Source organism: Semicossyphus pulcher, unplaced genomic scaffold (assembly GCF_022749685.1).
Source record: "Semicossyphus pulcher isolate SPU_LCO1_2020_fin unplaced genomic scaffold, fSemPul1.0.p SCAF_4, whole genome shotgun sequence".
Taxonomy (NCBI): Eukaryota; Metazoa; Chordata; class Actinopteri; order Labriformes; family Labridae; genus Semicossyphus; species Semicossyphus pulcher.
In genome coordinates this window covers 19503729-19531219 of record NW_027211715.1, presented here as the reverse complement: position 1 = coordinate 19531219, position 27491 = coordinate 19503729, and the positions used below count along the sequence as shown (strand labels likewise).

General features: G+C 38.6%; 2 protein-coding genes and 1 pseudogene across 2 annotated transcripts; all 3 read right to left on the bottom strand.

The window, feature by feature from the left end:
• Positions 1–16549: 16549 nt before the first annotated feature.
• LOC138607328 (carboxypeptidase N subunit 2-like) lies at positions 16550–18539 on the bottom strand (annotated as a pseudogene).
• A 3-nt stretch (positions 18540–18542) lies between these two features.
• LOC138607330 (carboxypeptidase N subunit 2-like) lies at positions 18543–22176 on the bottom strand. Its single transcript, XM_069679912.1, has 2 exons — positions 21843–22176; positions 18543–21665 (listed from the first exon to the last, which is right to left on the bottom strand). Exon 2 carries the CDS (start codon positions 21659–21661, stop codon positions 20249–20251), a length of 1413 nt encoding a protein of 470 aa, XP_069536013.1. The 5' UTR covers positions 21662–21665; positions 21843–22176; the 3' UTR covers positions 18543–20248.
• A 50-nt stretch (positions 22177–22226) lies between these two features.
• On the bottom strand, positions 22227–27449 carry LOC138607331 (carboxypeptidase N subunit 2-like). Its single transcript, XM_069679913.1, has 2 exons — positions 25307–27449; positions 22227–25129 (listed from the first exon to the last, which is right to left on the bottom strand). The coding sequence occupies exon 2, from the start codon at positions 25123–25125 to the stop codon at positions 23713–23715; it is 1413 nt and encodes a 470-aa protein (XP_069536014.1). The 5' UTR covers positions 25126–25129; positions 25307–27449; the 3' UTR covers positions 22227–23712.
• Positions 27450–27491: the final 42 nt, after the last annotated feature.

Sequence of the window (27491 nt, the reverse complement as noted above, 5' to 3'; positions counted from 1 at the left end):
CAAACATTAGTAGATAATTCAATTTAAATTCTGCGTAATCTGGTTCTGATATCAGAGGTTTAAATCTGCTGACCCTCACGATCGGACTCTTTGTTCCAGGCTCTCACACGAACGCAGCAAGTCCCAGGGGGCTTTTTATCTTTACTTAGGGAAGATGCTGAGGGAACATTATTAATGTGTGTCTCAAATCATTTTCTTTCTGTGTATCTGTTGACATTAGTAAGTGTGTGCTCCCATAAGCAGGTTGCAGATGCAGCAGAAGAAAGTTTCTGGAGCCTCGAGGGCAGCTGCTGGACTGAGTCCAGCGAGCAAAGTGAGGATGTCTGTAAGAAATTGAAAACTCAAAGCTGAAATAATAATTCATCTGCAGAAAAAATCAGTACCTGACTGTAAAACATATTAAAAGAACTCACTATTGTGTTTTCTGTTTTCCACAGGTGATTTAAGCTTCATTTGATCGCTAATGACTCAGAAGCAAACTCATATCAACAAAGCCTTACAGTTACAGATCAACATGGACGTCTTGTTGGAGTCCAACCTTTCAATTGTAAGTTTCACTTTTTATCTCAGGTCTGGTCTTAATTCTAAGACAAATACAGATCTCCAGACATTCAAATTGTCTCCTCAAGTTGTCCAGCATGTTTGCAAAAGAAGAGAGCCTACTTTTGCATACAAGGTAAATAAGAGCGACACGTCAAATAAACATGCAGACAAGAGGACCAACAATTGCTGAAAGCCGCACAAAGCTTCAGCTCTGTGTTAATTGTCAGTGGGATCAACAGTGGTGACAATCCTCTCACATTCTACGATACTATTAATGCAGCTAAAAACTTTGTAACCAATCTTAAGTTCTTCTCTACGACATGATTTTAGCAACTTGTTATGAAGTGATGTCATTACTTTTTGTAGAACAATTTTCATGTACCTTCTGGATTCACTTTTGCTTCTTAATTTCCCAGAAAGGCTTTTCACAGCAGTAACAAAGGGGGCTGTGAACTTGTGGTTTGTTATTAGATAAGAGAATTTTCTTTGTAACTTTTACTTTTATCAAGATCCAGCCTCATGAGGAAGATATCAATCTCCCCCAAGAGCATTATCTTAGCTCTCTTTATGACTCCATAAAGCAAGTGAAATACTGTGAAGAACTGGAGGTAAAGTATTAAAAACCATCCAGCCACATCTCTATCGTATGTTCCACATTTCCTAACAGGCCTCTGCTGGTCATTAACCTCAGATAATCAGCTGTACCACCCCAGCTGAAAATCCGCCTGCTTACTGCAAACTATTTTCCAGTTGAAATGTCTTATTTTGGCTGTAATGGGCTCCTCCTCATTTTATGGGCTCTTATGTTCTTCAGCACATTGCCCTTTTCACACACAATTACCTCCTCAGCTCCTTTTCAGGCTCATTAGCAGGACCTGCAGGATTATCCTCGCCTAAAAACAGAGGCTTCAAGGGAGCTTCAAGTTCTTCTGCTTCGAGAAGAGGATCATTTAGCTCATCTGAAACTGTGGAACTGTAAAGTCATTACATTTCCAAATGAGAGAAGTTAGCACTTTGTTGTGGCAATAGAAAGGATCACTTAGGGATGATTTATATGAGTTTGAAGTTATTGTATCAACTTGTGTTTTCATCACTTATGCTATAGTAGCACTGCATGGTATTAGCACTAAGGATTTCGCCGGCAGATTCCCCCAAATGTTTTTAAATAACCATCAATAATTAGAATTAAAACTGTGATAAGAGGAAGGCTTGGAAAGAGCGGAAGAGGTCTGATCTCAACAAAAAAACACGCAACCTTTCCTTGTTTATGAAGTATCATACCCTCTGCCATTACTTTCACACCTCCGCCATTTTCCTGACATCACTCTTGGCGTGGGAAGCTCAAATTTATTCAACTTTGTAATTTGTCTGACAATCATATTGGTCGTTTCTTGATTAATGAACAACTGAAAATACATCCCTAGTATCTACTAATTGGCTGAATGCTTACCATAGCTGTCGTCTAACCACAGCTAATATGTTGTTGTTTTTAACTTGAAATACGGCCATATTTCCCTTAAGATTTTAGATGCTCTTCGTCTTTTGAGTTACTGATCAACAGAGAAGCTTCAAAATGATTGATTTTTAACATACCCTTTATTTATATGACATATATATTGGATAAGAAAAGCAGCATTGTAATATCATTTGAGATCCAATCCTCAGCATCTTGTCAGAGAAAAATGCCTGCTGTGTGAAAAATATGAACCTAGATAACCTTCAGAGCAGGCCATAAAAGTCCATAGTCAGCAAATATCTACAGTCAGTTATTACAGACACATAGCCTCGTGGCAAGGTGAAGTCACCTTGTTAGATATAACTGACCTTTTGACACAAGTTCATTTACACATAAATTGTGCCACTTGGGTTCACTTGGACATCTTCACGAGAAGGTTTAAGAATAAAAAGTGCTCCAGGAAATGTATGAATTACGTAAGAGTGATTGACACAGTAAATTAAACATCAAACGCTAAATTGCCAGTAGTGACATGGCACTCTTTGAAGAAAAACGTTTTCCAAGTGGGCTGGCGGTGAACAGCTTAATCCTGGGGGTTGGGCTTGTTGCTTGGCCTGAGGAGATGAGTGGTTGTTTTTGAAGTTCCTAGAAGCGAAGTAGGACATTTCCATGGATGTACTGGAAAGTCAGATACATAGTTTTCAAGTAAAACACTAGAGCTGTTGGTACCCTAGAGCCAGTTAAATAAAGAGAGATTAATTGTGTTAGATTATATCTTTTTAGGTTAGATACAGAGAAGGATCTTTATACGTCACTGATGTGAAGCATCTTCACTAAGCCTAAGCTCTATGAGGTGATGTGAAATAGAACAAGATCCCCTTGAGTGTAGCTGATGGTGTTGGAGTGAAGCCAGCAGGTGGTCGATGGAAATCTCCTTGAACATCCTGGAAGTCATGTTTGTGATCAGGAGGTGCTGGGATGTGCATTAGTAAGTCTGAAAGAGGGAACCACAGTGTTGCTGTTTTTTTAATAGAACAACTTTCAGGACATGTGAGACCATTGGTAAGATATGATGAATGGAGAAGGGAAGAAGAAAAGTCACAGGTAGCAGCAGAAATTGATCCAAAATGTTCTGCCTCAGTGCAGACGAGTCCTGAGCAGTTCAACCAAAGAGCAAGCTTTCCTAAAAACATTCTCTTTTGAGGCCCCAGAACAGCAAAAGTATCCAGTTTTCTCTGTTTACATGCAACACGTAAAAATGATTGGAAAGTCAGAAAAGTGAAAAATAGTGTTGTCTAACAGAAATATGTGCCTTTCCTTTTTTATCGCTTTAATCACCTTGTGACTTATCAAATATATATCTTGTGACCCATTTGGCATCATGACTCTGAAACCACTGCTTTGCAGTCCATACAGAGTTGTTTCTGTTGAGGAGAAGGTTGTGCTCTTCTAAGCCTTAAGTCAAGGCACACTTGAATATATATGATATATATATAGGCGACAGAATAATAAGCAGTATATGTACAACTGTGTCTGGTCAAGATAGCAATATAATTATATATTATTGAAAATAATGAAGAGGATGGGGCTGAGAACTGATCCTTGTGGGATCCCAAAATGGTCGCAAAACACAATCTGATCCTGAGACTGAAATCCATTAAAGGTTAGACTGGAAAGCTGACTATGGATAATTATAGGTATTTATTTACTGTAACTGATTCAAAAGTATTACATTGAAAGTGTTAAAGCTTCAAAGAGGGAAAATCTTATTGCTTGCATATTTTACAGGATGGGATGCATGGATGAAAATTTGAACAAACAAAATATATAAATCTCTTCAAATCAAATTTTGAATAAATACAGATGCTCCTGTTTGTTTTTTACAAAGATATATTTCAGACGTTTGTAACACTTTCCGATTATGTCCTGATTCCTATACTCAAGTTTGACTCCATTTAGGCCTGCAAAAATATAAACCATAAAAAGTTTTAGCATTCCTTCACCAGAAATGTAATCCCTGCAGTGTAATGGACTGGATCATCTCAACTGTTTCTCCTTTTTTCCCCATTTCACACTGACTAAAAGTCCCCAAACTGTGACTCCTTTATCTGTAATCACAGAAACGCATGGAAACAAGTATAAAGCGTAGGACTAAAATACACCAGTCAGTCAAGTCTGGATAAATAATAAAGACATCAGAATGCTTACTCCATGTGGAGACGAGAATAGCTTTGTGATGCAACATCACAGAACAGGACTTAACAAAAGCATTACACTTAAATGCAATTCAGAGTGGGATGAAATATTTAGTAACACAAGATGAGTTCTTTAGCATGTCTGTGTTCATCAGGGCAAGACGTCTGTTTGGCCATTGATTCGGGGCAGGTTTGTACTATTGTTGGTGTGGCCTTTTCTGATACAGCTGCTTTTTATCATTTCACTCTTACAGCATCAGAATCTGATGTAATCCAGTTGTTTGCGTGCGTGCGTGTTTGAGCGAAGCCCCTGCTCGGTCACCCTTATGTTTCATGCTCATGATCACTGTTGTCATTATTTATCCACAATTTTCAAGGGCATAACACAAAGGTATAATTATTTAAATCTTTCAGTGGGTCATTTAGGTTATGGGGGTGTGGTTATAGGAATTTTGCAAGGTTCAGCTTGGGCTGTTGAAAAGATATCTTTTCATGGGACCCAGAATTCAAGGTGACGCCCCTGCTTGTACCTGCCCGTTAAAGGGGAAATATGTAAGATTTTACATATATTCATGTGATGATTTGCTGGTTCGCTGGCGTAATTTACCGTTTGGTTACAAAGCACGATGCCGGAGTCATGCAGTGTATTTATGTTAGAGCTAGTGGGCTAACCTTAGCATGCTCGCTAACGCTATTACTACCAAAATACTATCTGAGTGTGTATGTCCGTTATCTAGCTTGACATATAACTTCGCCAGCTAACACGACAAACGATGATGATTTTGTAAATCATGTAGCAGAACAAAGCAAATGTGTATAACTACAGATTGTTTTCTACTAGCCAATATCATTGCATTACCTGCCTAGGCTAAGGTTAGCCAGCCAGCTACAAGCTGGCAACAAGCTACTGTTAGCTTGTCTGCTAGTTACATATAGCACCTTTAAGTCTGTTTTAAATTTCTCTGTATATTTAAAGAGGGACTCACGAATGCGCAGATACGTAACATCCTCTTGTTTCCCAGAAAAACTGTCCTGAGTGCTTTACATAAAAATCAGCCCACAGGTTGTTAGGTCCGATGGAGGAAGTTGGGGACGGTCTCAATTAATCAGTTCTTCTACTATCCCTTCAGACATTTGCAATAAAAAATTATATTTGATTGATGAATATATGTAAAATCTTACATTTAGCCCCTTTAATTAATTAATCTCATTGAAATTTCAAATTGTTTTTAATCTAATTTAAATGTTTTTTCTTCTTTGATCTAATTTTTTTGTGTGGGATGAAACCGGAGTGTGACACATGACAGATAACACAGCACACTGGCAAAATGCCAAGACTTCAGGTGGATTTGTAATTTGAAAAGCAGATAAAGCAAACAGTCAAACAAAAATAATCAAATCAATATTTTCATACAATTGTTTACAGGTCAACCAGAGCTGATAATACACTCCTTGAAAACTTAATAAGTGTGTGTGTGTGTGTGTGTGTGTGTGCGTGTGTATTTCTCCGTATAGCCCCGAGCTAAATCTGATAAAGCAAAGTTATGTTACCCTCATTCCGTCTCTTCATTCACTCTTGCTGCTGTCTGGCACAACTTCTTAACATTTTTCTTTCACAGAAGACGCCTCCAAAGGGATTTATGTAAGTAGACTTGCCTATAGCAGTTTGGATCCCATCTGATTAAATATGAACACATATCTTATTTTACTTTTAAACCACATTCTCTTGTCTGTCTTTTGATTTCGACTTGAACGTGAGCTGTGATTCAGTTTAACCAAAGGGGAGATGCACAACGGGGATCATTTTAGGAGGTGAAACAGTGGAGTTGATCTTTCCCTGTTGTCTGTAAGGTGATGTTTTATTCAATGCAGAGGTGCCCTCTAGTGTGAGAGATACAAATCTTCTCCTTTGTACAGCCAGAGACAAAAACAAAAAGGATTTAAAACAAGCAAATAAAAATGAGTGATGGCACAGAAAGTAAAAACGAGTTCAGAGAGCAAACACATCATATTATTTATACTTTAAATTTAGAAAATGCAACCACATAGGGATTCCACTGTTCGTGCACTTCATCAGTTGTTATTTCTGTCAGTATTGGGGGAGGATGATTACATTGTGGGTGTATAATATTATGTATTATTTTTGTCTGAATGTGTGGTGACTTTTTTTTACCCTTTAAGGAGTTTATATAAAAGGACCACACTTACATACTAAAAAAAAGTATGTGTTAAAATCCTAAAATTAAAGCTGTCAGTTAAACTCATTGTTAAGTGTCATTTTTCTGCTATACGGACAGACAGCAGGTTAACACTTTAATTCTGGTATTATCTCTCACACACATGCACAATCAGACACACGTGTTCACCCAGACTGGGTTAATGAATCTGGCCGACTGTTCATTTCCTGTGATGCTGTCTAATAAAAGGCCTGATTCATGTATTTAACCTTTAGTTATCAAGCAGACAGCCCCAACAAACATAAACCCCAGTCCCAGAGGCCTGCTCAGTGTTTTCCACTCTGCCTCTTCATGAAATTTGAAAAAAGAAAACTATAAAGTTAAAGCTGCAATTTGAGCAGAACTGTCGGGGACTAATTTATCATTGAACCATTAAGTTGCGTTACTCCAACACAGCAAGACAATGTCTGTCAGCGTACAGTGATTAATTTGAGCTAAACAGAGAGGATGTGAGATCAGATCAGATTTTTACAATGCATCATAAAGTAAGCAAAGTATCCGGCTTATGTTTGGTATTTTAGGACGTCAGATTCAGCTGTTCAGGCTCAGCTCTGCAGCTCAGACTCAACGTCGATCATTCTGTCAGACTCAGCTGTTAAACTTTGTCTTAATTCAACACAAACATTACCATCTCCTGATATATGTTTGTAAGACCTAAAACTAATCTTTGATGTAGAAGACATTCGCCTACACTCTCCTTTCCCTCCGTCAAATCCAGGCCCTCTATAGACAAAGCAGAGGCTGAGCTGTTTCAGGGTGTTGTAGCAGTTCTCCACCACATGATGGCAGAGCAGTGCCAAAACCACTCCAGCTGCTTGAGAGAGTCTGAAATGGGACATTAATGAGAATGGACTGAGTTAAAGCAGAGTGAAACAAGGGTTGTATCTGCGTATATAGGATTATATATCGGAACATATGTAAAAAGAAGTTGTCACTGTCCACATCTTGTGGAGAGGTTCTTTTGCAACCATTGTGGAACCATTAATCTTATCTGAATGAACTGAAAACACTGAACAATGATACAAATTGATGAAAAAAAACAATGATATTGCATGACCGAAACACTGAAATGATACCATATGTAGTCTGGGGTGCTAAATCATAAATGCGCCTATAGGGCACCCAAATGGCGAGAGCCGGCCCTGTTTCAATTAGGCCTATGTAAATTGTTATGAAGTAAATGAATGCATTTGGATCGAGTCTTTTCGACTTGCTTTCACTTGTTTTTGACTATGGGATGGCGATAGGAGTGACCTCTCTAATGTTAAAGGTAAATCTCCATCTTTTGAAGTGTTAAATAAGTTAAACTTAAGGAGGGATGGGACAAGCTGAGTCACAAACTGTCATTCAAAAAGGTAAATATCAATGTTCCATCATTACAAATGTTCATGGAGTTCAGTGATCTGTTTATTAGTTTACAAGTTTTATCAAAACGTACCTTTTAATTAAAAGGCCACTCATCATCTTATGAACATGAAGATGATCATCATTCAACAAACAAGCATTTTAAAGTAGTTTTCTTCTCCTCCTGAGGACAGACCTGACAAAGCTTCATTTTTACTTTTTACTAATCTGCATCTTGATGTTGAAATTTCGATAAAAAGGTAAGATCCATTAATTACATCACAGGAAAAGCGTTTTCTTTTTCTGGAACAATGCAGCACATGGAAAAGGAAGTCTTGCTTGGAAGTCCTTTTTAACAAAAGCAAGCTGGGCTTGGAAATACCTTGAGGCCAATGAAACTTAAACAAATAAACATAAAATTGGCATGACAGTTAGCCGACCTGATGTTATGCAGCAGGTCCTGTCAGTATGATAAGACAAACAAATGACTTTTGAACTTTGGCTGGTAGTGCAAAGTGAAGTTTTCTATTGGTTAAAACAGCAACAGCCTTGGCAACGACATTGATTGACATACAGACAAATCAGTGTTGTAAGCATGGTGCATTGTTACTATTTCAATTGGTCAAAACCATAGACTGTATAAAACGATGGACGACATGACATGACATAAAAGTGAAGCCAAAATATTTTGGCGCCCCCTGCTGACTGGCTGCAGTATAGGTCATAAAGCCCGCCTCCTCCATGTTAACAAGTGGGACATGGTTCAAACTACAAAATTTCTGTCATAATAGTTAGTTATTATCACGCTGATTTACGTCCAAGTGTTCATTTTTCTGACAAGTTTATTTTTTATTAGCTGTCAAAATGATGATTGACAGCTCTGTTGACAAATTCGTCCCGGCAGCCGATCAGTTCCGGGTGAGGATCTTGCTCCATGTGACGTCACCATCGCAAGATGGCAGCGCCTATCATGGGGGCTATTTTGGCATCACTTTCGTACAATGGGAGCAGATGGAGACGCGTTGTCCATCTATATATACACGGAGACACGGAGCTTGAAAACGGGACCGTCCCGATGGTCACCCTAATCCAGAAGCATGAGGACATGGTCAGCACAACAATGAATTTAGAGACAGTGATTTATTTACCTAAAAAGTACTAATATTGTAAACAGGTTAAAAAGGTAACAAGTGATAAACAAGGAGCTCAGGTAAGTTCAGCACTTTATAATGCACCTGAGAGACACTGGTGAGGGATTACATTTACACCTGACTTTAATGCAACTTTATATTCTCAACAACAACAGACCAACAACATAACATTAATTAAATTTTTTTTATTTAATTTTTTTATTTTATGCTTATTATTAATTTTGAGCATGTTGGCAGCGGCCCACGCTCTCCTTAAAGGACCCGTCTCTGTCTGATGAGGTCATGTCAGGTGTTCAAAATTTCAGGAAAGGACTACCACGATTCAGTACAATAAACACATCTTTTTATTGAAATTGCTGAGAAAATTAAGGCTTGTACAAGGACCTTTTCTGTTTGGCTCACTGCAGTCAGCAAGCAGTTACCTGCACTCAGCCGCCCAAAAAAGGATAACCTTTCCTAATACATTTGTAAGTTATATACTCTATGTGTGATGCATGTGATGCAAATTAGCCTTAGCAACTAAGCTTCAGTCATTGGTTAAAACTAATGGAGGCGACGGTTTAGACTTCCGCTCCCTCGTCGTTGGCGGAGGGACAAGTCCATGCCCACAGCCACCCGATCTATCCAATCAGTGGGGTCAACATCCTGTAAAAAAGATCCTCCCTGCTCTCACCTACTCTGCCTCCCCCTCTTGGGTTGCTGCAGGGATGGGGCCTTATGTGTAACTTTCTGGGATATACAGGAACTCCTTATATGGGGTTTGTTTTTCACTTCGCAGCCTTGAACTTATCTTGGTGAATCTCAGTAAGCAGTTTCTCACACTCTAAACAGAGGCCTAAGAACCTTCATGAATATTTGTGCTCTTTAGTATGATCCACCTGAGTAACCTGGCTTAAACTCTCTTATGTATTAATCCATCGTAACACAGGACTAATGATTCAAACCATCACATTATTCAACAGGTCACTTCATTCTGTAGGTTTTGTGGGCATAATTACAGATGTGTTAACACAGGGCTAAAGGGGGTACATAAGTCATACAATTCGATCAATCAATTTTGAATTAATATAGTACCAAATCACAACAAAAGTTTTATGATATGATGCAAATAAGTACATTCAATAAGTTTCTCTCCTTTCCTAGGCGCTGGAGAATCAGACAAAAGCACAATCGTCAAACAGGTGAAGTAAGATATTTGACTTTGCACCAATTTCTTCTCTCACCGACTGCACTACAAATACTACTGCTGTATTTTCTCATCAGAATTATCCACAAAGATTTGTCACTCACCTGAAGAATGCTTGGAGTTCGTTACCATCATCTACAGCAACACCCTGCAGTCCATCATGGTATGGTCACCCTATGTTACTGCCAAGCATAGACTGTGTAAAATATAGAACATACTATAGAGATAGACCGATATGGTTTTTTCAGGGCCGATACCGATACCTATTATTAGTAGTCAAGGATGCCGATAACCGATATTTGGAGCCGATATTCATTTGCAGTAAAAGTAAAAATATTGGCGTCAAAATTTTGAATAATACAAACTCCAACACTTAACTTTGTTTAAATGCCTTTAAGCATATGTTTATTAAACAACCAAACAAAAAACGCACGGAGTTCCCAGGGTCAGCAGCATCTCTTATAAAGTTAATTGAAAATTTAATTAAATAAATAAATAACTTTCTGAAGTTTTATTAAGTAAATAAAACAAAGTTAAATAAAATTTGCAAAGAAATGAACTTTTTCTCCTCTCCGCCGTGTGTGAGCACTCTGCACTCTTATCGGCCGTCGGATTAAAAAAAAAAAAAAAAAAAAAAGGCTGATGCCGATATGCGTCAAAATGCCGAATATCGGCGCCGATAATTGGTTGATCCCTAGAACATACAGTCTTTGCTAGCAAATTAACATTTAGACACCAAAAGTCAGTTTCTTATTTGTTTTATACAGAATGTTGAAAACCTGCTTTAACTGTTGAACAAACAGGCTTGTTGAGAAATACATGAATAATTGCATATAAGCAGTAAATATTCAAAAAGCCCTTTTGACTCTGGTTTGTGTGTCAGAGAGGAAACAGGAGAGGAAAAGACCAGAGGAGATGAGAGGAGAGGAGGTGAGAGGGAGATAGGGAGATAGGGAGAAACAATACGAGGGAGGTTTTTCCGCGAAAAGAAGAGGTTGTGACGTACGTATGAATCATGGAGACCTTCGATTGCTTTTGGGGATCAAAACCATGATGGGAAGGCTCAATTAATTTATTTTGGGATCTCTGGCTCCCCCTGCTGTACGACAAGATTTCAGTCATAAGAAGACAGATTTCCAGGAAGGAAGGGTTTAATTATTGTAGAACTGCATCATGTTTAAAACACACGTTATGCTTACAAAAGTAGAGAGCAAAAGGATGAAATATTGGCCAGACTCTTTGCATAGCTCGCTAAAAATATAAGTTTCGACCATCTACAATGTATTTTGATTGGATACATCGAAAATGAGCTTAGTGTATTTACATTTTCTTAAAAGATTTGGGTGTTATTTCTCTGCATCACCACAAGCAACCTGTTTTATCGTAAAAATATCAATTAGAGCCAATTTAAATGTTACGTTAGCCAATAAGAAGAGGGGTTTCCATCTTTCTTGAGAGTTCTTTGGCAGCTCATATAGCTGCTAATCAGCTCATTCACCATCACTGGCATCAAACAAGGGAGCGTTCTGTTAAGTGCTGTAGCTGTTTAAAGTCTGTGAGTCTCTGTCTCTCGAAGCGGCCTGAGGATGATCTCCCTCCTGTAGGAGAAGCGTGTGAGTTTGACCCTGTGGTGCATCCTCTCCCGGCACTGCAGCAGGCGGTACAAAGACAGGGTCAACTTACCCAGCACCAGCATGCAGGTGAACTCCACCACCAGCAGGGCGGTGTAGATCATCATCTGATATTTGCAGCGCTGAGCTTTGTTTCTGTACCGACTCATGACAGACGGTGACGGCTCCTGAGCGACTGGATCCATTGGACAGGTGAAGATCGCTGGAGTGGTTTGTTGATGTGGAGTTGTTGTTCGGGTGGTGGTTGGCTGTGTGGTCCTGAAGGTAGTGGTTGAGGGCATGGATGTTGTAGGTGTAGTTGTTGTCATAGTGGTCGTGGGTGTACTTAAAGTAGTTGTAGGTATCGTTGTTAAGGCAGTGGTGGTTGTAGGTGCAGTCGTTGTCATTGTGGTGGTGGTGGGTGCAGTTGTTGTCATTGTGGTGGTGGTGGGTGCAGTTGTTGTCATGGTGGTGGGTGCAATGGTTGTGGGTGGAGTTGTAGCTGATGTAGTTGTTGGTATTGTTGGAGTGGTTGTGGCTAGTGTCGTGGTGGAGACAGTGGTGGTTGTAGCTGGCAAAGTGGTTGTTGGTGGTGTGGTAGTAAGGATGGTGGTGATTGGTAGTGTGGTTGGGAGTGTCGTGGTGGGCGTGGTTGTAGTGGGAGGTGTAGATGTGGTAGGAAGAGGTGTTGTTGTAAGGATGGTGGTTGTAAGTGGTGTAGTTGTGGTAGGTGTGGTGGTTGTAGCTGGTGTTGTGGTTGGTATTGTGGTTGTAGCTGATGTAGTGATGGGTGTGGTAGTTGTAGGTGGTGTAGTGGTGGGTGTGGTAGTTGTGGGTGGTGTAGTAGTTGTGGGTGGTGTAGTGGTGGGTGGTGTAGTGGTGGGTGTAGTAGTGGTGGGTGGTGTAGTGGTGGGTGTGGTAGATGTAAGTCGTGTAGTTGTGGTTGGAGTTGTAGGAAGAGGTGTTGTGGTAGTGGGGCTGGTGGTCATTGGTTCTGTAGTTGGGAGTGTCGTCGTAGTCAAGGTAGTTGTAGTCATGGGAGTTGTAGTCGTGGGAGTTGTAGTCGTGGTGATTAGGGGAGGGATTGTAGTGAGACAAATAAATTGTTCCTCCGTTAAAGACTTGATTTCCTGTCCTTTCAGATCTTCTGGATACTCACACAGCACAGGTTTCACAATCTTGTCCGAGTTCGTCGTTATCCAGAGGTGCAGATCGATCAGATTACAGTCACAGCGCCAGGGGTTGTTGTCGAGGTAAAGTTTTTTTAGTTTTGGTAAAGGCTGAAAAATATTCCCAGGCAGCGTCTGCAGGTAGTTCTGAGTTAGATCAAGCGTGACCAGCGATGGTAGCTTCTCAAACACATCTTCATCCAGAAAACTGATCTTGTTGTTGACCAGCTTTAATGTTGTTAGATTCTCAGCTCCTTCAAAATACTCAGAATTCAAGGTGACAAAGTGATTCTGCGACAGATCGAGCTTCTTGAGTTTCTTCAGAGGGCTGACTATTCCTTTAGGGAGAGCGCTGAGGTTGTTTTGACGAAGGCTTAGATCTGTCAGATCTATGTTTCCAAAAAGCACTGTTGGTAGACTGTTCAGTTTATTTTTGTGCAGTGTGAGCATTTTAAGCTGAGTGAAACCAACAAAAAACCCCTCAGGTAATTGAGTCAGAACATTACCATCCAAAAACAGCTTATTTAGTTTGTCTTTATGTGGAAATAAGTTTGGTGATAATTCTGCTATTTTGTTTCCGGACAAGTTGATTTCTTTCAAATTTGGCAAATTCTGAAAAATGTCTTCAGGAATGGTGCTGAGCTGATTCTCGTAAAGCCGTAATATCTGCAGCTTGTTAAGGTTCGAGAACCAGTCTGCAGACACGGCGGAGAGATTGTTTTTAGCTAAATGGAGTAGTAAAAGGTTCTCAAGATCATCAAAGGTCCCGTCTTCAATTATATGGATCTCATTCCCTTGTAACAGGACTTCTCTTACTTTTCTAAGGCCGTCAAAGAAGTCTTTATCCAGTCTACTTAGCTTGTTATACTTCAGTACAATCTTCTCCAGGTTGCGTAGGTCTTTAAAGACTCCCACTGGGATTGATGTTAAAGGAGTGTTGGAGATCACAATATCCGTGAGGTTTACCAAACCTTCGAAGGCTTCCGGCTCAACAGATGTCGTGTTAGTGTCCATGAACTCCAACTTTTTGAGGAAGGGAGCGTTAACAAAGGCTGCATTAGGGATTGTTTCAATCAGGCTTTGCACAAAGAAGACTTCCCTCACACCTGGTTTCAGGACGCGTGGGATTTCTTTGGTGGATGAACTGAAGACCTTGTTGCAGCCTGTATTCTCTTTACAGTCTTCGCTTTGAGTCAGTGAAGTCTCAAACATTAGAGACAGAAAAAGAAGGATGATTGCTCTTCTCGACATCGCTCTAGAAAAGATAATTTATACCTTTTAGAAGTTACTTCAGGTCATAGAAGTATAGTTTGATATCTTTCTCTGTTTATGTGACAGCATATGCGTGGTCAAGCATTAGTAACATCCTAACAAGTTATTATTAAATCTATGTTGTTACCATTAAATACCAGAAAGTAAAACGAGTGCATACCTTATATTCTTTCCTGACAGAGGATGAAACGGGTCGATACAGCAGTGTGGAGACGCAAAATAAACTCAGTCTCATTAGTTATCTTCAGCATCAATGTTTATCGCCGGCCTCGAGTGTGTAGCATCCCATGTAAGGCGTGGTTTAACACACGTCTGCAGCTCGAGATAGGAGCATTAATGTTTCAGCCAGATACTGCACTGCTCTGCTGCAACTTTATTTACTTTAGTCACTGACATTTTTATAGCACCCACACATTTCAATATTGGTTTATGAAGTATTTTTTAACATTATTCCGTAAGCTTTTGCACTCACTAATATCCTGCACATCTGTACAGTTTTTAATTACACCTGTTGTGCATATTTTGTATTATACGTATTGCTTTTCATATTTTTATTCTTGTTGCCTTTTTTTTTTTCTTATTCTATTTAAGTCATTTACTTATTTTTGTTCTAATTCTGTGTTAATTTTTCTGCACCAAAAATCACCAAAACGAATTCCTTGTATGTGTAAACCTACAATAAACCCTGATTCTAATGGATTGAGGTTTTAGTTGAAATTTGAAGTATGATTATGTTTCACCACCTATCACATCATATGTGGGAGGTATGTTTGTGTGGGACAGCAGAAGAAGTGCACTTACTCTAAACATTCCCTGTGGTATGTAAACCTCACGCCAGTTTGAAAAATGGACCTGTATCAACATCAGAAAAAAGTACACATTTTAATATGCACTGTTTTTTATTCTTTACATTTACATTTACTTCCAGTTTCTTGGTTATGTTTTGTTTTAACTTCCTTTCCAGAACTTTGTTGTTGTCAGGCACAACGACACAAACATGTGTGACTCATTTGTTTTGTCTGGTATCTGTCATTGCAGGACCAAGCAAAGGGTGTAATTTTTGGGTTGAAGGAAAAAACATTCATCCTAATTATTACAACTTTCTTCCTTAACATGGCAGGCTTTAACATATATAGAAAAGTAGACCCAAGTTAAGTAACTGGCTCAACTATCACAATCATTACATCATATTTTGTGTTTAAGTTTTGCCTCATGAAAAGAAAGATGCCTGTGAATGCAACGACAAATGTTTAGTATCAAGCTGGGCCCCTTCTCTTTACATAAACCAAACTTTAATTGATTATTTCACAAACTGATCAGAAACATGATCAGAAGCATCCATCCATCCATCCGTTATCTATACCGCTTATCCGGGTCAGGGTTGTGGGGGGATGGAGCCAATCCCAGCTGTTATTGGGCGAGAGGCGGTGTACACCCTGGACTGGTTGCCAGTCAATCAAAGGGCTGACATCAGAAACATACTAATGTTAAATATCCTGTGTCTATTGTCCATTAAGTGATCACAGTGGGATCCTGAATTTCCCTCGGCATTAACAAAGTATCCGTCTGTCTGTCCGTCCGTCTAATCCTACAAAAAATAGCCTATAAACGACTGTTCAAATTAGGATATCTTGATTATTTTACATTTGTTAATTTAATTTTGCTCGCTATTTTCCCCATTCATCTAATGTATGATGCATTATGTCAGTGTAATGCTACTTCCTATTTTTCTTAACTCTTTTTTAGCTTTATTCCACAGTAATATCCTTTTGGCAAGTATCTAATTGCAATTGTATACGGTGGACAACAAGAGCAAACACAGTGCAATGGCCTGAAAGATTTACGTAAGAAAAAACAGGCTGCAACTTACCGGCAAATTTAAAGCACATGCAATAATTCAAAACCAAAACAGAAACAAATGCATCACCTTCAAATGCACTGGAGATACATAAAAGCAAAGTCAATAATACACAAACTCAGAGACCAAATGCAACCTAAAAATGCGTTTCCCTTCATCACAATATGAGTCCTCCAGGCCTGTAGGGGGCGCTATATGAAACTGGATTTTGGCTAAATGTATTTTATGGAGAAAGTATTTTTTGCAGCAAGTTTATATTGTTACATTGTTTTTGACATTTGTTTGTGTTTTCATGCAATTTATTTTTATTCATTTTCGTCATTTCTGAATTTGCAGCAACCTTCTACTAATAGAGATCTTTCAGCCGTTGCAGTGTTTTCGCCCTTGTCGGTCACCGTATTTATATCGCCTTTTCTTCTCTGTTCAATGATACATAAATACGGCATAACTTGATTCATGGAGAATGAAGGTTGCATGTAATACCAGAAAGTTCCAGAATTGATTAATACAATGTAAGATTATCCCCACTAAAATAATGTGTGGTAGCATTTTGTAATGTAAGTATGGAAATGAAAGTAGTGAGTCGAATGGACATGTTTTATTTTCCATGGAAAGAATATTGCTAAAAAAAAAAAAAGTCAAAAGCCTCCTAAGTGTATGTTTGTTAGCAAAACAAGCAATTGTCAAACTGCAGTTATTAATAGTGAAGAATTGAAAATAGTTCCAAGAAAATACTCCGTTAAAGACTTGATTTCCTGGGAGTTGTAGTCGTGGGAGTTGTAGTCGTGGGAGTTGTAGTCGTGGTGATTAGGGGAGGGATTGTAGTGAGACAAATAAATTGTTCCTCCGTTAAAGACTTGATTTCCTGTCCTTTCAGATCTTCTGGATACTCACACAGCACAGGTTTCACAATCTTGTCCGAGTTCGTCGTTATCCAGAGGTGCAGATCGATCAGATTACAGTCACAGCACCAGGAGTTGTTGTCGAGGGAAAGTTTTTTTAGTTTTGGTAAAGGCTGAAAAATATTCCCAGGCAGCGTCTGCAGGTAGTTCTGAGTTAGATCAAGCGTGACCAGCGATGGTAGCTTCTCAAACACATCTTCATCCAGAAAACTGATCTTGTTGTTGACCAGCTTTAATGTTGTTAGCTTCTCAGCTCCTTCAAAATACTCAGAATTCAAGGTGACAAAGTGATTCTGCGACAGATCGAGCTTCATGAGTTTCTTCAGAGGGCTGACTATTCCTTTAGGGAGAGTGCTGAGGTTGTTTTGACGAAGGCTTAGATCTGTCAGATCTATGTTTCCAAAAAGCACTGTTGGTAGACTGTTCAGTTTATTGTTGTGCAGTGTGAGCATTTTAAGCTGAGTGAAACCAACAAAAAACCCCTCAGGTAATTGAGTCAGAACATTACCATCCAAAAACAGCTTATTTAGTTTGTCTTTATGTGGAAATAAGTTTGGTGATAATTCTGCTATTTTGTTTCCGGACAAGTTGATTTCTTTCAAATTTGGCAAATTCTGAAAAATGTCTTCAGGAATGGTGCTGAGCTGATTCTCGTAAAGCCGTAATATCTGCAGCTTGTTAAGGTTCGAGAACCAGTCTGCAGACACGGCGGAGAGATTGTTTTTAGCTAAATGGAGTAGTAAAAGGTTCTCAAGATCATCAAAGGTCCCGTCTTCAATTATATGGATCTCATTCCCTTGTAACAGGACTTCTCTTACTTTTCTAAGGCCGTCAAAGAAGCCTTTATCCAGTCTACTTAGCTTGTTAAACTTCAGTACAATCTTCTCCAGGTTGCGTAGGTCTTTAAAGACTCCCACTGGGATTGATGTTAAAGGAGTGTTGGAGATCCCAATATCCGTGAGGTTTACCAAACCTTCGAAGGCTTCCGGCTAAACAGATGTCGTGTTAGTGTTCATGAACTCCAACTTTTTGAGGGAGGGAGCGTTAACAAAGGCTGCATTAGGGATTGTTTCAATCAGGCTTTGCACAAAGAAGACTTCCCTCACACCTGGTCTCAGGACTCGTGGGATTTCTTTGATGGATGAACTGAAGACATTCTTGTGCGCTGCACTGCAGTCTGTATTCTCTTTACAGTCTTCGCTTTGAGTCAGTGAAGTCTCAAACATTAGAGACAGAAAAAGAAGGATGATTGCTCTTCTCGACATCGCTCTAGAAAAGATAATTTATACCTTTTAGAAGTTACTTCAGGTCATAGAAGTATAGTTTGATATCTTTCTCTGTTTATGTGACAGCATATGCGTGGTCAAGCATTAGTAACATCCTAACAAGTTATTATTAAATCTATGTTGTTACCATTAAATACCAGAAAGTAAAACGAGTGCATACCTTATATTCTTTCCTGACAGAGGATGAAACGGGTCGATACAGCAGTGTGGAGACGCAAAATAAACTCAGTCTCATTAGTTATCTTCAGCATCAATGTTTATCGCCGGCCTCGAGTGTGTAGCATCCCATGTAAGGCGTGGTTTAACACACGTCTGCAGCTCGAGATAGGAGCATTAATGTTTCAGCCAGATACTGCACTGCTCTGCTGCAACTTTATTTACTTTAGTCACTGAAATTTTTATAGCACCCACACATTTCAATATTGGTTTATGAAGTATTTTTTAACATTATTCCGTAAGCTTTTGCACTCACTAATATCCTGCACATCTGTACAGTTTTTAATTACACCTGTTGTGCATATTTTGTATTATACGTATTGCTTTTCATATTTTTATTCTTGTTGCCTTTTTTTTTTTCTTATTCTATTTAAGTCATTTACTTATTTTTGTTCTAATTCTGTGTTAATTTTTCTGCACCAAAAATCACCAAAACGAATTCCTTGTATGTGTAAACCTACAATAAACCCTGATTCTAATGGATTGAGGTTTTAGTTGAAATTTGAAGTATGATTATGTTTCACCACCTATCACATCATATGTGGGAGGTATGTTTGTGTGGGACAGCAGAAGAAGTGCACTTACTCTAAACATTCCCTGTGGTATGTAAACCTCACGCCAGTTTGAAAAATGGACCTGTATCAACATCAGAAAAAAGTACACATTTTAATATGCACTGTTTTTTATTCTTTACATTTACATTTACTTCCAGTTTCTTGATTATGTTTTGTTTTAACTTCCTTTCCAGAACTTTGTTGTTGTCAGGCACAACGACACAAACATGTGTGACTCATTTGTTTTGTCTGGTATCTGTCATTGCAGGACCAAGCAAAGGGTGTAATTTTTGGGTTGAAGGAAAAAACATTCATCCTTATTATAACAACTTTCTTCCTTAAGATGGCAGGCTTCAACATATATAGAAAAGTAGACCCAAGTTAAGTAACTGGCTCAACTATCACAATCATTACATCATATTTTGTGTTTAAGTTTTGCCTCATGAAAAGAAAGATGCCTGTGAATGCAACGACAAATGTTTAGTATCAAGCTGGGCCCCTTCTCTTTACATAAACCAAACTTTAATTGACTATTTCACAAACTGATCAGAAACATGATCAGAAGCATCCATCCATCCATCCGTTATCTATACCGCTTATCCGTGTCAGGGTTGTGGGGGGATGGAGCCAATCCCAGCTGTTATTGGGCGAGAGGCGGTGTACACCCTGGACTGGTTGCCAGTCAATCCAAGGGCTGACATCAGAAACATACTAATGTTAAATATCCTGTGTCTATTGTCCATTAAGTGATCACAGTGGGATCCTGAATTTCCCTCAGCATTAACAAAGTATCCGTCTGTCTGTCCGTCCGTCTAATCCTACAAAAAATAGCCTATAAACGACTGTTCAAATTAGGATATCTTGATTATTTTACATTTGTTAATTTAATTTTGCTCGCTATTTTCCCCATTCATCTAATGTATGATGCATTATGTCAGTGTAATGCTACTTCTTATTTTTCTTAACTTTTTTTTTAGCTTTATTCCACAGTAATATCCTTTTGACCAGTATCTTATTTACGTAAGAAAAAACAGGCTGCAACTTACCGGCAAATTTAAAGCACATGCAATAATTCAAAACCAAAACAGAAACAAATGCATCACCTTCAAATGCACTGGAGATACATAAAAGCAAAGTCAATAACACACAAACTCAGAGACCAAAAAAGTCAAAAGCCTCCTAAGTGTATGTTTGTTAGCAAAACAAGCAATTGTCAAACTGCAGTTATTAATACTGAAGAATTGAAAATAGTTCCAAGAAAATACTCCGTTAAAGACTTGATTTCCTGGGAGTTGTAGTCGTGGGAGTTGTAGTCGTGGTGATTAGGGGAGGGATTGTAGTGAGACAAATAAATTGTTCCTCCGTTAAAGACTTGATTTCCTGTCCTTTCAGATCTTCTGGATACTCACACAGCACAGGTTTCACAATCTTGTCCGAGTTCGTCGTTATCCAGAGGTGCAGATCGATCAGATTACAGTCACAGCGCCAGGGGTTGTTGTCGAGGTAAAGTTTTTTTAGTTTTGGTAAAGGCTGAAAAATATTCCCAGGCAGCGTCTGCAGGTAGTTCTGAGTTAGATCAAGCGTGACCAGCGATGGTAGCTTCTCAAACACATCTTCATCCAGAAAACTGATCTTGTTGTTGACCAGCTTTAATGTTGTTAGCTTCTCAGCTCCTTCAAAATACTCAGAATTCAAGGTGACAAAGTGATTCTGCGACAGATCGAGCTTCTTGAGTTTCTTCAGAGGGCTGACTATTCCTTTAGGGAGAGTGCTGAGGTTGTTTTGACGAAGGCTTAGATCTGTCAGATCTATGTTTCCAAAAAGCACTGTTGGTAGACTGTTCAGTTTATTGTTGTGCAGTGTGAGCGTTTTAAGCTGAGTGAAACCAACAAAAAACCCCTCAGGTAATTGAGTCAGAACATTACCATCCAAAAACAGCTTATTTAGTTTGTCTTTATGTGGAAATAAGTTTGGTGATAATTCTGCTATTTTGTTTCCGGACAAGTTGATTTCTTTCAAATTTGGCAAATTCTGAAAAATGTCTTCAGGAATGGTGCTGAGCTGATTCTCGTAAAGCCGTAATATCTGCAGCTTGTTAAGGTTCGAGAACCAGTCTGCAGACACGGCGGAGAGATTGTTTTTAGCTAAATGGAGTAGTAAAAGGTTCTCAAGATCATCAAAGGTCCCGTCTTCAATTATATGGATCTCATTCCCTTGTAACAGGACTTCTCTTACTTTTCTAAGGCCGTCAAAGAAGCCTTTATCCAGTCTACTTAGCTTGTTAAACTTCAGTGCAATCTTCTCCAGGTTGCGTAGGTCTTTAAAGACTCCCACTGGGATTGATGTTAAAGGAGTGTTGGAGATCCCAATATCCGTGAGGTTTACCAAACCTTCGAAGGCTTCCGGCTCAACAGATGTCGTGTTAGTGGTCATGAACTCCAACTTTTTGAGGGAGGGAGCGTTAACAAAGGCTGCATTAGGGATTGTTTCAATCAGGCTTTCCACAAAGTAGACTTCCCTCACACCTGGTTTCAGGACGCGTGGGATTTCTTTGGTGGATGAACTGAAGACATCCTTGTGCGCTGCACTGCAGTCTGTATTCTCGTTACAGTCTTCGCTTTGAGTCAGTGAAGTCTCAAACATTAGAGACAGAAAAAGAAGGATAATTGCTCTTCTCGACATCGCTCTAGAAAAGATAATTTATACCTTTTAGAAGTTACTTCAGGTCATAGAAGTATAGTTTGATATCTTTCTCTGTTAATGTGACAGCATATGCGTGGTCAAGCATTAGTAACATCCTAACAAGTTATTATTAAATCTATGTTGTTACCATTAAATACCAGAAAGTAAAACGAGTGCATACCTTATATTCTTTCCTGACAGAGGATGAAACGGGTCGATACAGCAGTGTGGAGACGCAAAATAAACTCAGTCTCATTAGTTATCTTCAGCATCAATGTTTATCGCCGGCCTCGAGTGTGTAGCATCCCATGTAAGGCGTGGTTTAACACACGTCTGCAGCTCAAGATAGGAGCATTAATGTTTCAGCCAGATACTGCACTGCTCTGCTGCAACTTTATTTACTTTAGTCACTGACATTTTTATAGCACCCACACATTTCAATATTGGTTTATGAAGTATTTTTTAACATTATTCCGTAAGCTTTTGCACTCACTAATATCCTGCACATCTGTACAGTTTTTAATTACACCTGTTGTGCATATTTTGTATTATACATATTGCTTTTCATATTTTTATTCTTGTTGCCTTTTTTTTTTTCTTATTCTATTTAACTCATTTACTTATTTTTGTTCTAATTCTGTGTTAATTTTTCTGCACCAAAAATCACCAAAACGAATTCCTTGTATGTGTAAACCTACAATAAACCCTGATTCTAATGGATTGAGGTTTTAGTTGAAACTTGAAGTATGATTATGTTTCACCACCTATCACATCATATGTGGGAGGTATGTTTGTGTGGGACAGCAGAAGAAGTTTACTTACTCTAAACATTCCCTGTGGTATGTAAACCTCATGCCAGTTTGAAAAATGGACCTGTATCAACATCAGAAAAAAGTACACATTTTAATATGCACTGTTTTTTATTCTTTACATTTACATTTACTTCCAGTTTCTTGATTATGTTTTGTTTTAACTTCCTTTCCAGAACTTTGTTGTTGTCAGGCACAACGACACAAACATGTGTGACTCATTTGTTTTGTCTGGTATCTGTCATTGCAGGACCAAGCAAAGGGTGTAATTTTTGGGTTGAAGGAAAAAACATTCATCCTTATTATAACAACTTTCTTCCTTAAGATGGCAGGCTTTAACATATATAGAAAAGTAGACCCAAGTTAAGTAACTGGCTCAACTATCACAATCATTACATCATATTTTATGTTTAAGTTTTGCCTCATGAAAAGAAAGATGCCTGTGAATGCAACGACAAATGTTTAGTATCAAGCTGGGCCCCTTCTCTTTACATAAACTAAACTTTAATTAACTATTTCACAAACTGATCAGAAACATGATCAGAAACATCCATCCATATCTATACCGCTTATCCGGGTCAGGGTTGTGGGGGGATGGAGCCAATCCCAGCTGTTATTGGGCGAGAGGCGGTGTACACCCTGGACTGGTTGCCAGTCAATCAAAGGGCTGACATCAGAAACATACTAATGTTAAATATCCTGTGTCTATTGTCCATTAAGTGATCACAGTGGGATCCTGAATTTCCCTCGGCATTAACAAAGTATCCGTCTGTCTGTCCGTCCGTCTAATCCTACAAAAAATAGCCTATAAACGACTGTTCAAATTAGGATATCTTGATTATTTTACATTTGTTAATTTAATTTTGCTCGCTATTTTCCCCATTCATCTAATGTATGATGCATTATGTCAGTGTAATGCTACTTCCTATTTTTCTTAACTTTTTTTTTAGCTTTATTCCACAGTAATATCCTTTTGACAAGTATCTTATTTACGTAAGAAAAAACAGGCTGCAACTTACCGGCAAATTTAAAGCACATGCAATAATTCAAAACCAAAACAGAAACAAATACATCACCTTCAAATGCACTGGAGATACATAAAAGCAAAGTCAATAACACACACACTCAGAGACCAAAAAAGTCAAAAGCCTCCTAAGTGTATGTTTGTTAGCAAAACAAGCAATTGTCAAACTGCAGTTATTAATACTGAAGAATTGAAAATAGTTCCAAGAAAATACTCCGTTAAAGACTTGATTTCCTAGGAGGTGTAGTCGTGGGAGTTGTAGTCGTGGTGATTAGGGGAGGGATTGTAGTGAGACAAATAAATTGTTCCTCCGTTAAAGACTTGATTTCCTGTCCTTTCAGATCTTCTGGATACTCACACAGCACAGGTTTCACAATCTTGTCCGAGTTCGTCGTTATCCAGAGGTGCAGATCGATCAGATTACAGTCACAGCGCCAGGGGTTGTTGTCGAGGTAAAGTTTCTTTAGTTTTGGTAAAGGCTGAAAAATATTCCCAGGCAGCGTCTGCAGGTAGTTCTGAGTTAGATCAAGCGTGACCAGCGATGGTAGCTTCTCAAACACATCTTCATTCAGAAAATTGATCTTGTTGTTGACCAGCTTTAATGTTGTTAGCTTCTCAGCTCCTTCAAAATACTCAGAATTCAAGGTGACAAAGTGATTCTGCGACAGATCGAGCTTCTTGAGTTTCTTCAGAGGGCTGACTATTCCTTTAGGGAGAGCGCTGAGGTTGTTTTGACGAAGGCTTAGATATGTCAGATCTATGTTTCCAAAAAGCACTGTTGGTAGACTGTTCAGTTTATTGTTGTGCAGTGTGAGCATTTTAAGCTGAGTGAAACCAACAAAAAACCCCTCAGGTAATTGAGTCAGAACATTACCATCCAAAAACAGCTTATTTAGTTTGTCTTTATGTGGAAATAAGTTTGGTGATAATTCTGCTATTTTGTTTCCGGACAAGTTGATTTCTTTCAAATTTGGCAAATTCTGAAAAATGTCTTCAGGAATGGTGCTGAGCTGATTCTCGTAAAGCCGTAATATCTGCAGCTTGTTAAGGTTCGAGAACCAGTCTGCAGACACGGCGGAGAGATTGTTTTTAGCTAAATGGAGTAGTAAAAGGTTCTCAAGATCATCAAAGGTCCCGTCTTCAATTATATGGATCTCATTCCCATGTAACAGGACTTCTCTTACTTTTCTAAGGCCGTCAAAGAAGCCTTTATCCAGTCTACTTAGCTTATTATACCTCAGTGCAATCTTCTCCAGGTTGCGTAGGTCTTTAAAGACTCCCACTGGGATTGATGTTAAAGGAGTGTTGGAGATCACAATATCCGTGAGGTTTACCAAACCTTCGAAGGCTTCCGGCTCAACAGATGTCGTGTTAGTGGTCATGAACTCCAACTTTTTGAGGGAGGGAGCGTTAACAAAGGCTGCATTAGGGATTGTTTCAATCAGGCTTTCCACAAAGAAGACTTCCCTCACACCTGGTCTCAGGACTCGTGGGATTTCTTTGGTGGATGAACTGAAGACATGGTTGTGCGCTGCACTGCAGTCTGTATTCTCGTTACAGTCTTCGCTTTGAGTCAGTGAAGTCTCAAACATTAGAGACAGAAAAAGAAGGATGATTGCTCTTCTCGACATCGCTCTAGAAAAGATAATTTATACCTTTTAGAAGTTACTTCAGGTCATAGAAGTATAGTTTGATATCTTTCTCTGTTTATGTGACAGCATATGCGTGGTCAAGCATTAGTAACATCCTAACAAGTTATTATTAAATCTATGTTGTTACCATTAAATACCAGAAAGTAAAACGAGTGCATACCTTATATTCTTTCCTGACAGAGGATGAAACGGGTCGATACAGCAGTGTGGAGACGCAAAATAAACTCAGTCTCATTAGTTATCTTCAGCATCAATGTTTATCGCCGGCCTCGAGTGTGTAGCATCCCATGTAAGGCGTGGTTTAACACACGTCTGCAGCTCAAGATAGGAGCATTAATGTTTCAGCCAGATACTGCACTGCTCTGCTGCAACTTTATTTACTTTAGTCACTGACATTTTTATAGCACCCACACATTTCAATATTGGTTTATGAAGTATTTTTTAACATTATTCCGTAAGCTTTTGCACTCACTAATATCCTGCACATCTATACAGTTTTTAATTACACCTGTTGTGCATATTTTGTATTATACGTGTTGCTTTTCATATTTTTATTCTTGTTGCCTTTTTTTTTTTCTTATTCTATTTAACTCATTTACTTATTTTTGTTCTAATTCTGTGTTAATTTTTCTGCACCAAAAATCACCAAAACGAATTCCTTGTATGTGTAAACCTACAATAAACCCTGATTCTAATGGATTGAGGTTTTAGTTGAAATTTGAAGTATGATTATGTTTCACCACCTATCACATCATATGTGGGAGGTATGTTTGTGTGGGACAGCAGAAGAAGTGCACTTACTCTAAACATTCTCTGTGGTATGTAAACCTCATGCCAGTTTGAAAAATGGACCTGTATCAACATCAGAAAAAAGTACACATTTTAATATGCACTGTTTTTTATTCTTTACATTTACATTTACTTCCAGTTTCTTGATTATGTTTTGTTTTAACTTCCTTTCCAGAACTTTGTTGTTGTCAGGCACAACGAGACAAACATGTGTGACTCATTTGTTTTGTCTGGTATCTGTCATTGCAGGACCAAGCAAAGGGTGTAATTTTTGGGTTGAAGGAAAAAACATTCATCCTTATTATAACAACTTTCTTCCTTAAGATGGCAGGCTTTAACATATATAGAAAAGTAGACCCAAGTTAAGTAACTGGCTCAACTATCACAATCATTACATCATATTTTGTGTTTAAGTTTTGCCTCATGAAAAGAAAGATGCCTGTGAATGCAACGACAAATGTTTAGTATCAAGCTGGGCCCCTTCTCTTTACATAAACCAAACTTTAATTGACTATTTCACAAACTGATCAGAAACATGATCAGAAACATCCATCCATCCATCCGTTATCTATACCGCTTATCCGGGTCAGGGTTGTGGGGGGATGGAGCCAATCCCAGCTGTTATTGGGCGAGAGGCGGTGTACACCCTGGACTGGTTGCCAGTCAATCAAAGGGCTGACATCAGAAACATACTAATGTTAAATATCCTGTGTCTATTGTCCATTAAGTGATCACAGTGGGATCCTGAATTTCCCTCAGCATTAACAAAGTATCCGTCTGTCTGTCCGTCCGTCTAATCCTACAAAAAATAGCCTATAAACGACTGTTCAAATTAGGATATCTTGATTATTTTACATTTGTTAATTTAATTTTGCTCGCTATTTTCCCCATTCATCTAATGTATGATGCATTATGTCAGTGTAATGCTACTTCCTATTTTTCTTAACTTTTTTTTTAGCTTTATTCCACAGTAATATCCTTTTGACAAGTATCTTATTTACGTAAGAAAAAACAGGCTGCAACTTACCGGCAAATTTAAAGCACATGCAATAATTCAAAACCAAAACAGAAACAAATGCATCACCTTCAAATGCACTGGAGATACATAAAAGCAAAGTCAATAACACACAAACTCAGAGACCAAATGCAACCGAAAAATGCGTTTCCCTTCATCACAATATGAGTCCTCCAGTCCTGTAGGGGGCGCTATATGAAACTGGATTTTGGCTAAATGTATTTTATGGAGAAAGTATTTTTTGCAGCAAGTTTATATTGTTACATTGTTTTTGACATTTGTTTGTGTTTTCATGCAATTTATTTTTATTCATTTTCGTCATTTCTGAATTTGCAGCAACCTTCTACTAATAGAGATCTTTCAGCCATTGCAGTGTTTTCGCCCTTGTCGGTCACCGTATTTATATCGCCTTTTCTTCTCTGTTCAATGATACATAAATACGGCATAACTTGATTCATGGAGAATGAAGGTTGCATGTAATACCAGAAAGTTCCAGAATTGATTAACACAATGTAAGATTGTCCCCACTAAAATAATGTGT

Coding starts and splice junctions, on each gene's coding strand:
- LOC138607330 (XM_069679912.1), bottom strand. CDS start 21,661: ATGTCGAGAAGAGCAATTATCCTTCTTTTTCTGTCTCTAATGTTTGAG.
- LOC138607331 (XM_069679913.1), bottom strand. CDS start 25,125: ATGTCGAGAAGAGCAATCATCCTTCTTTTTCTGTCTCTAATGTTTGAG.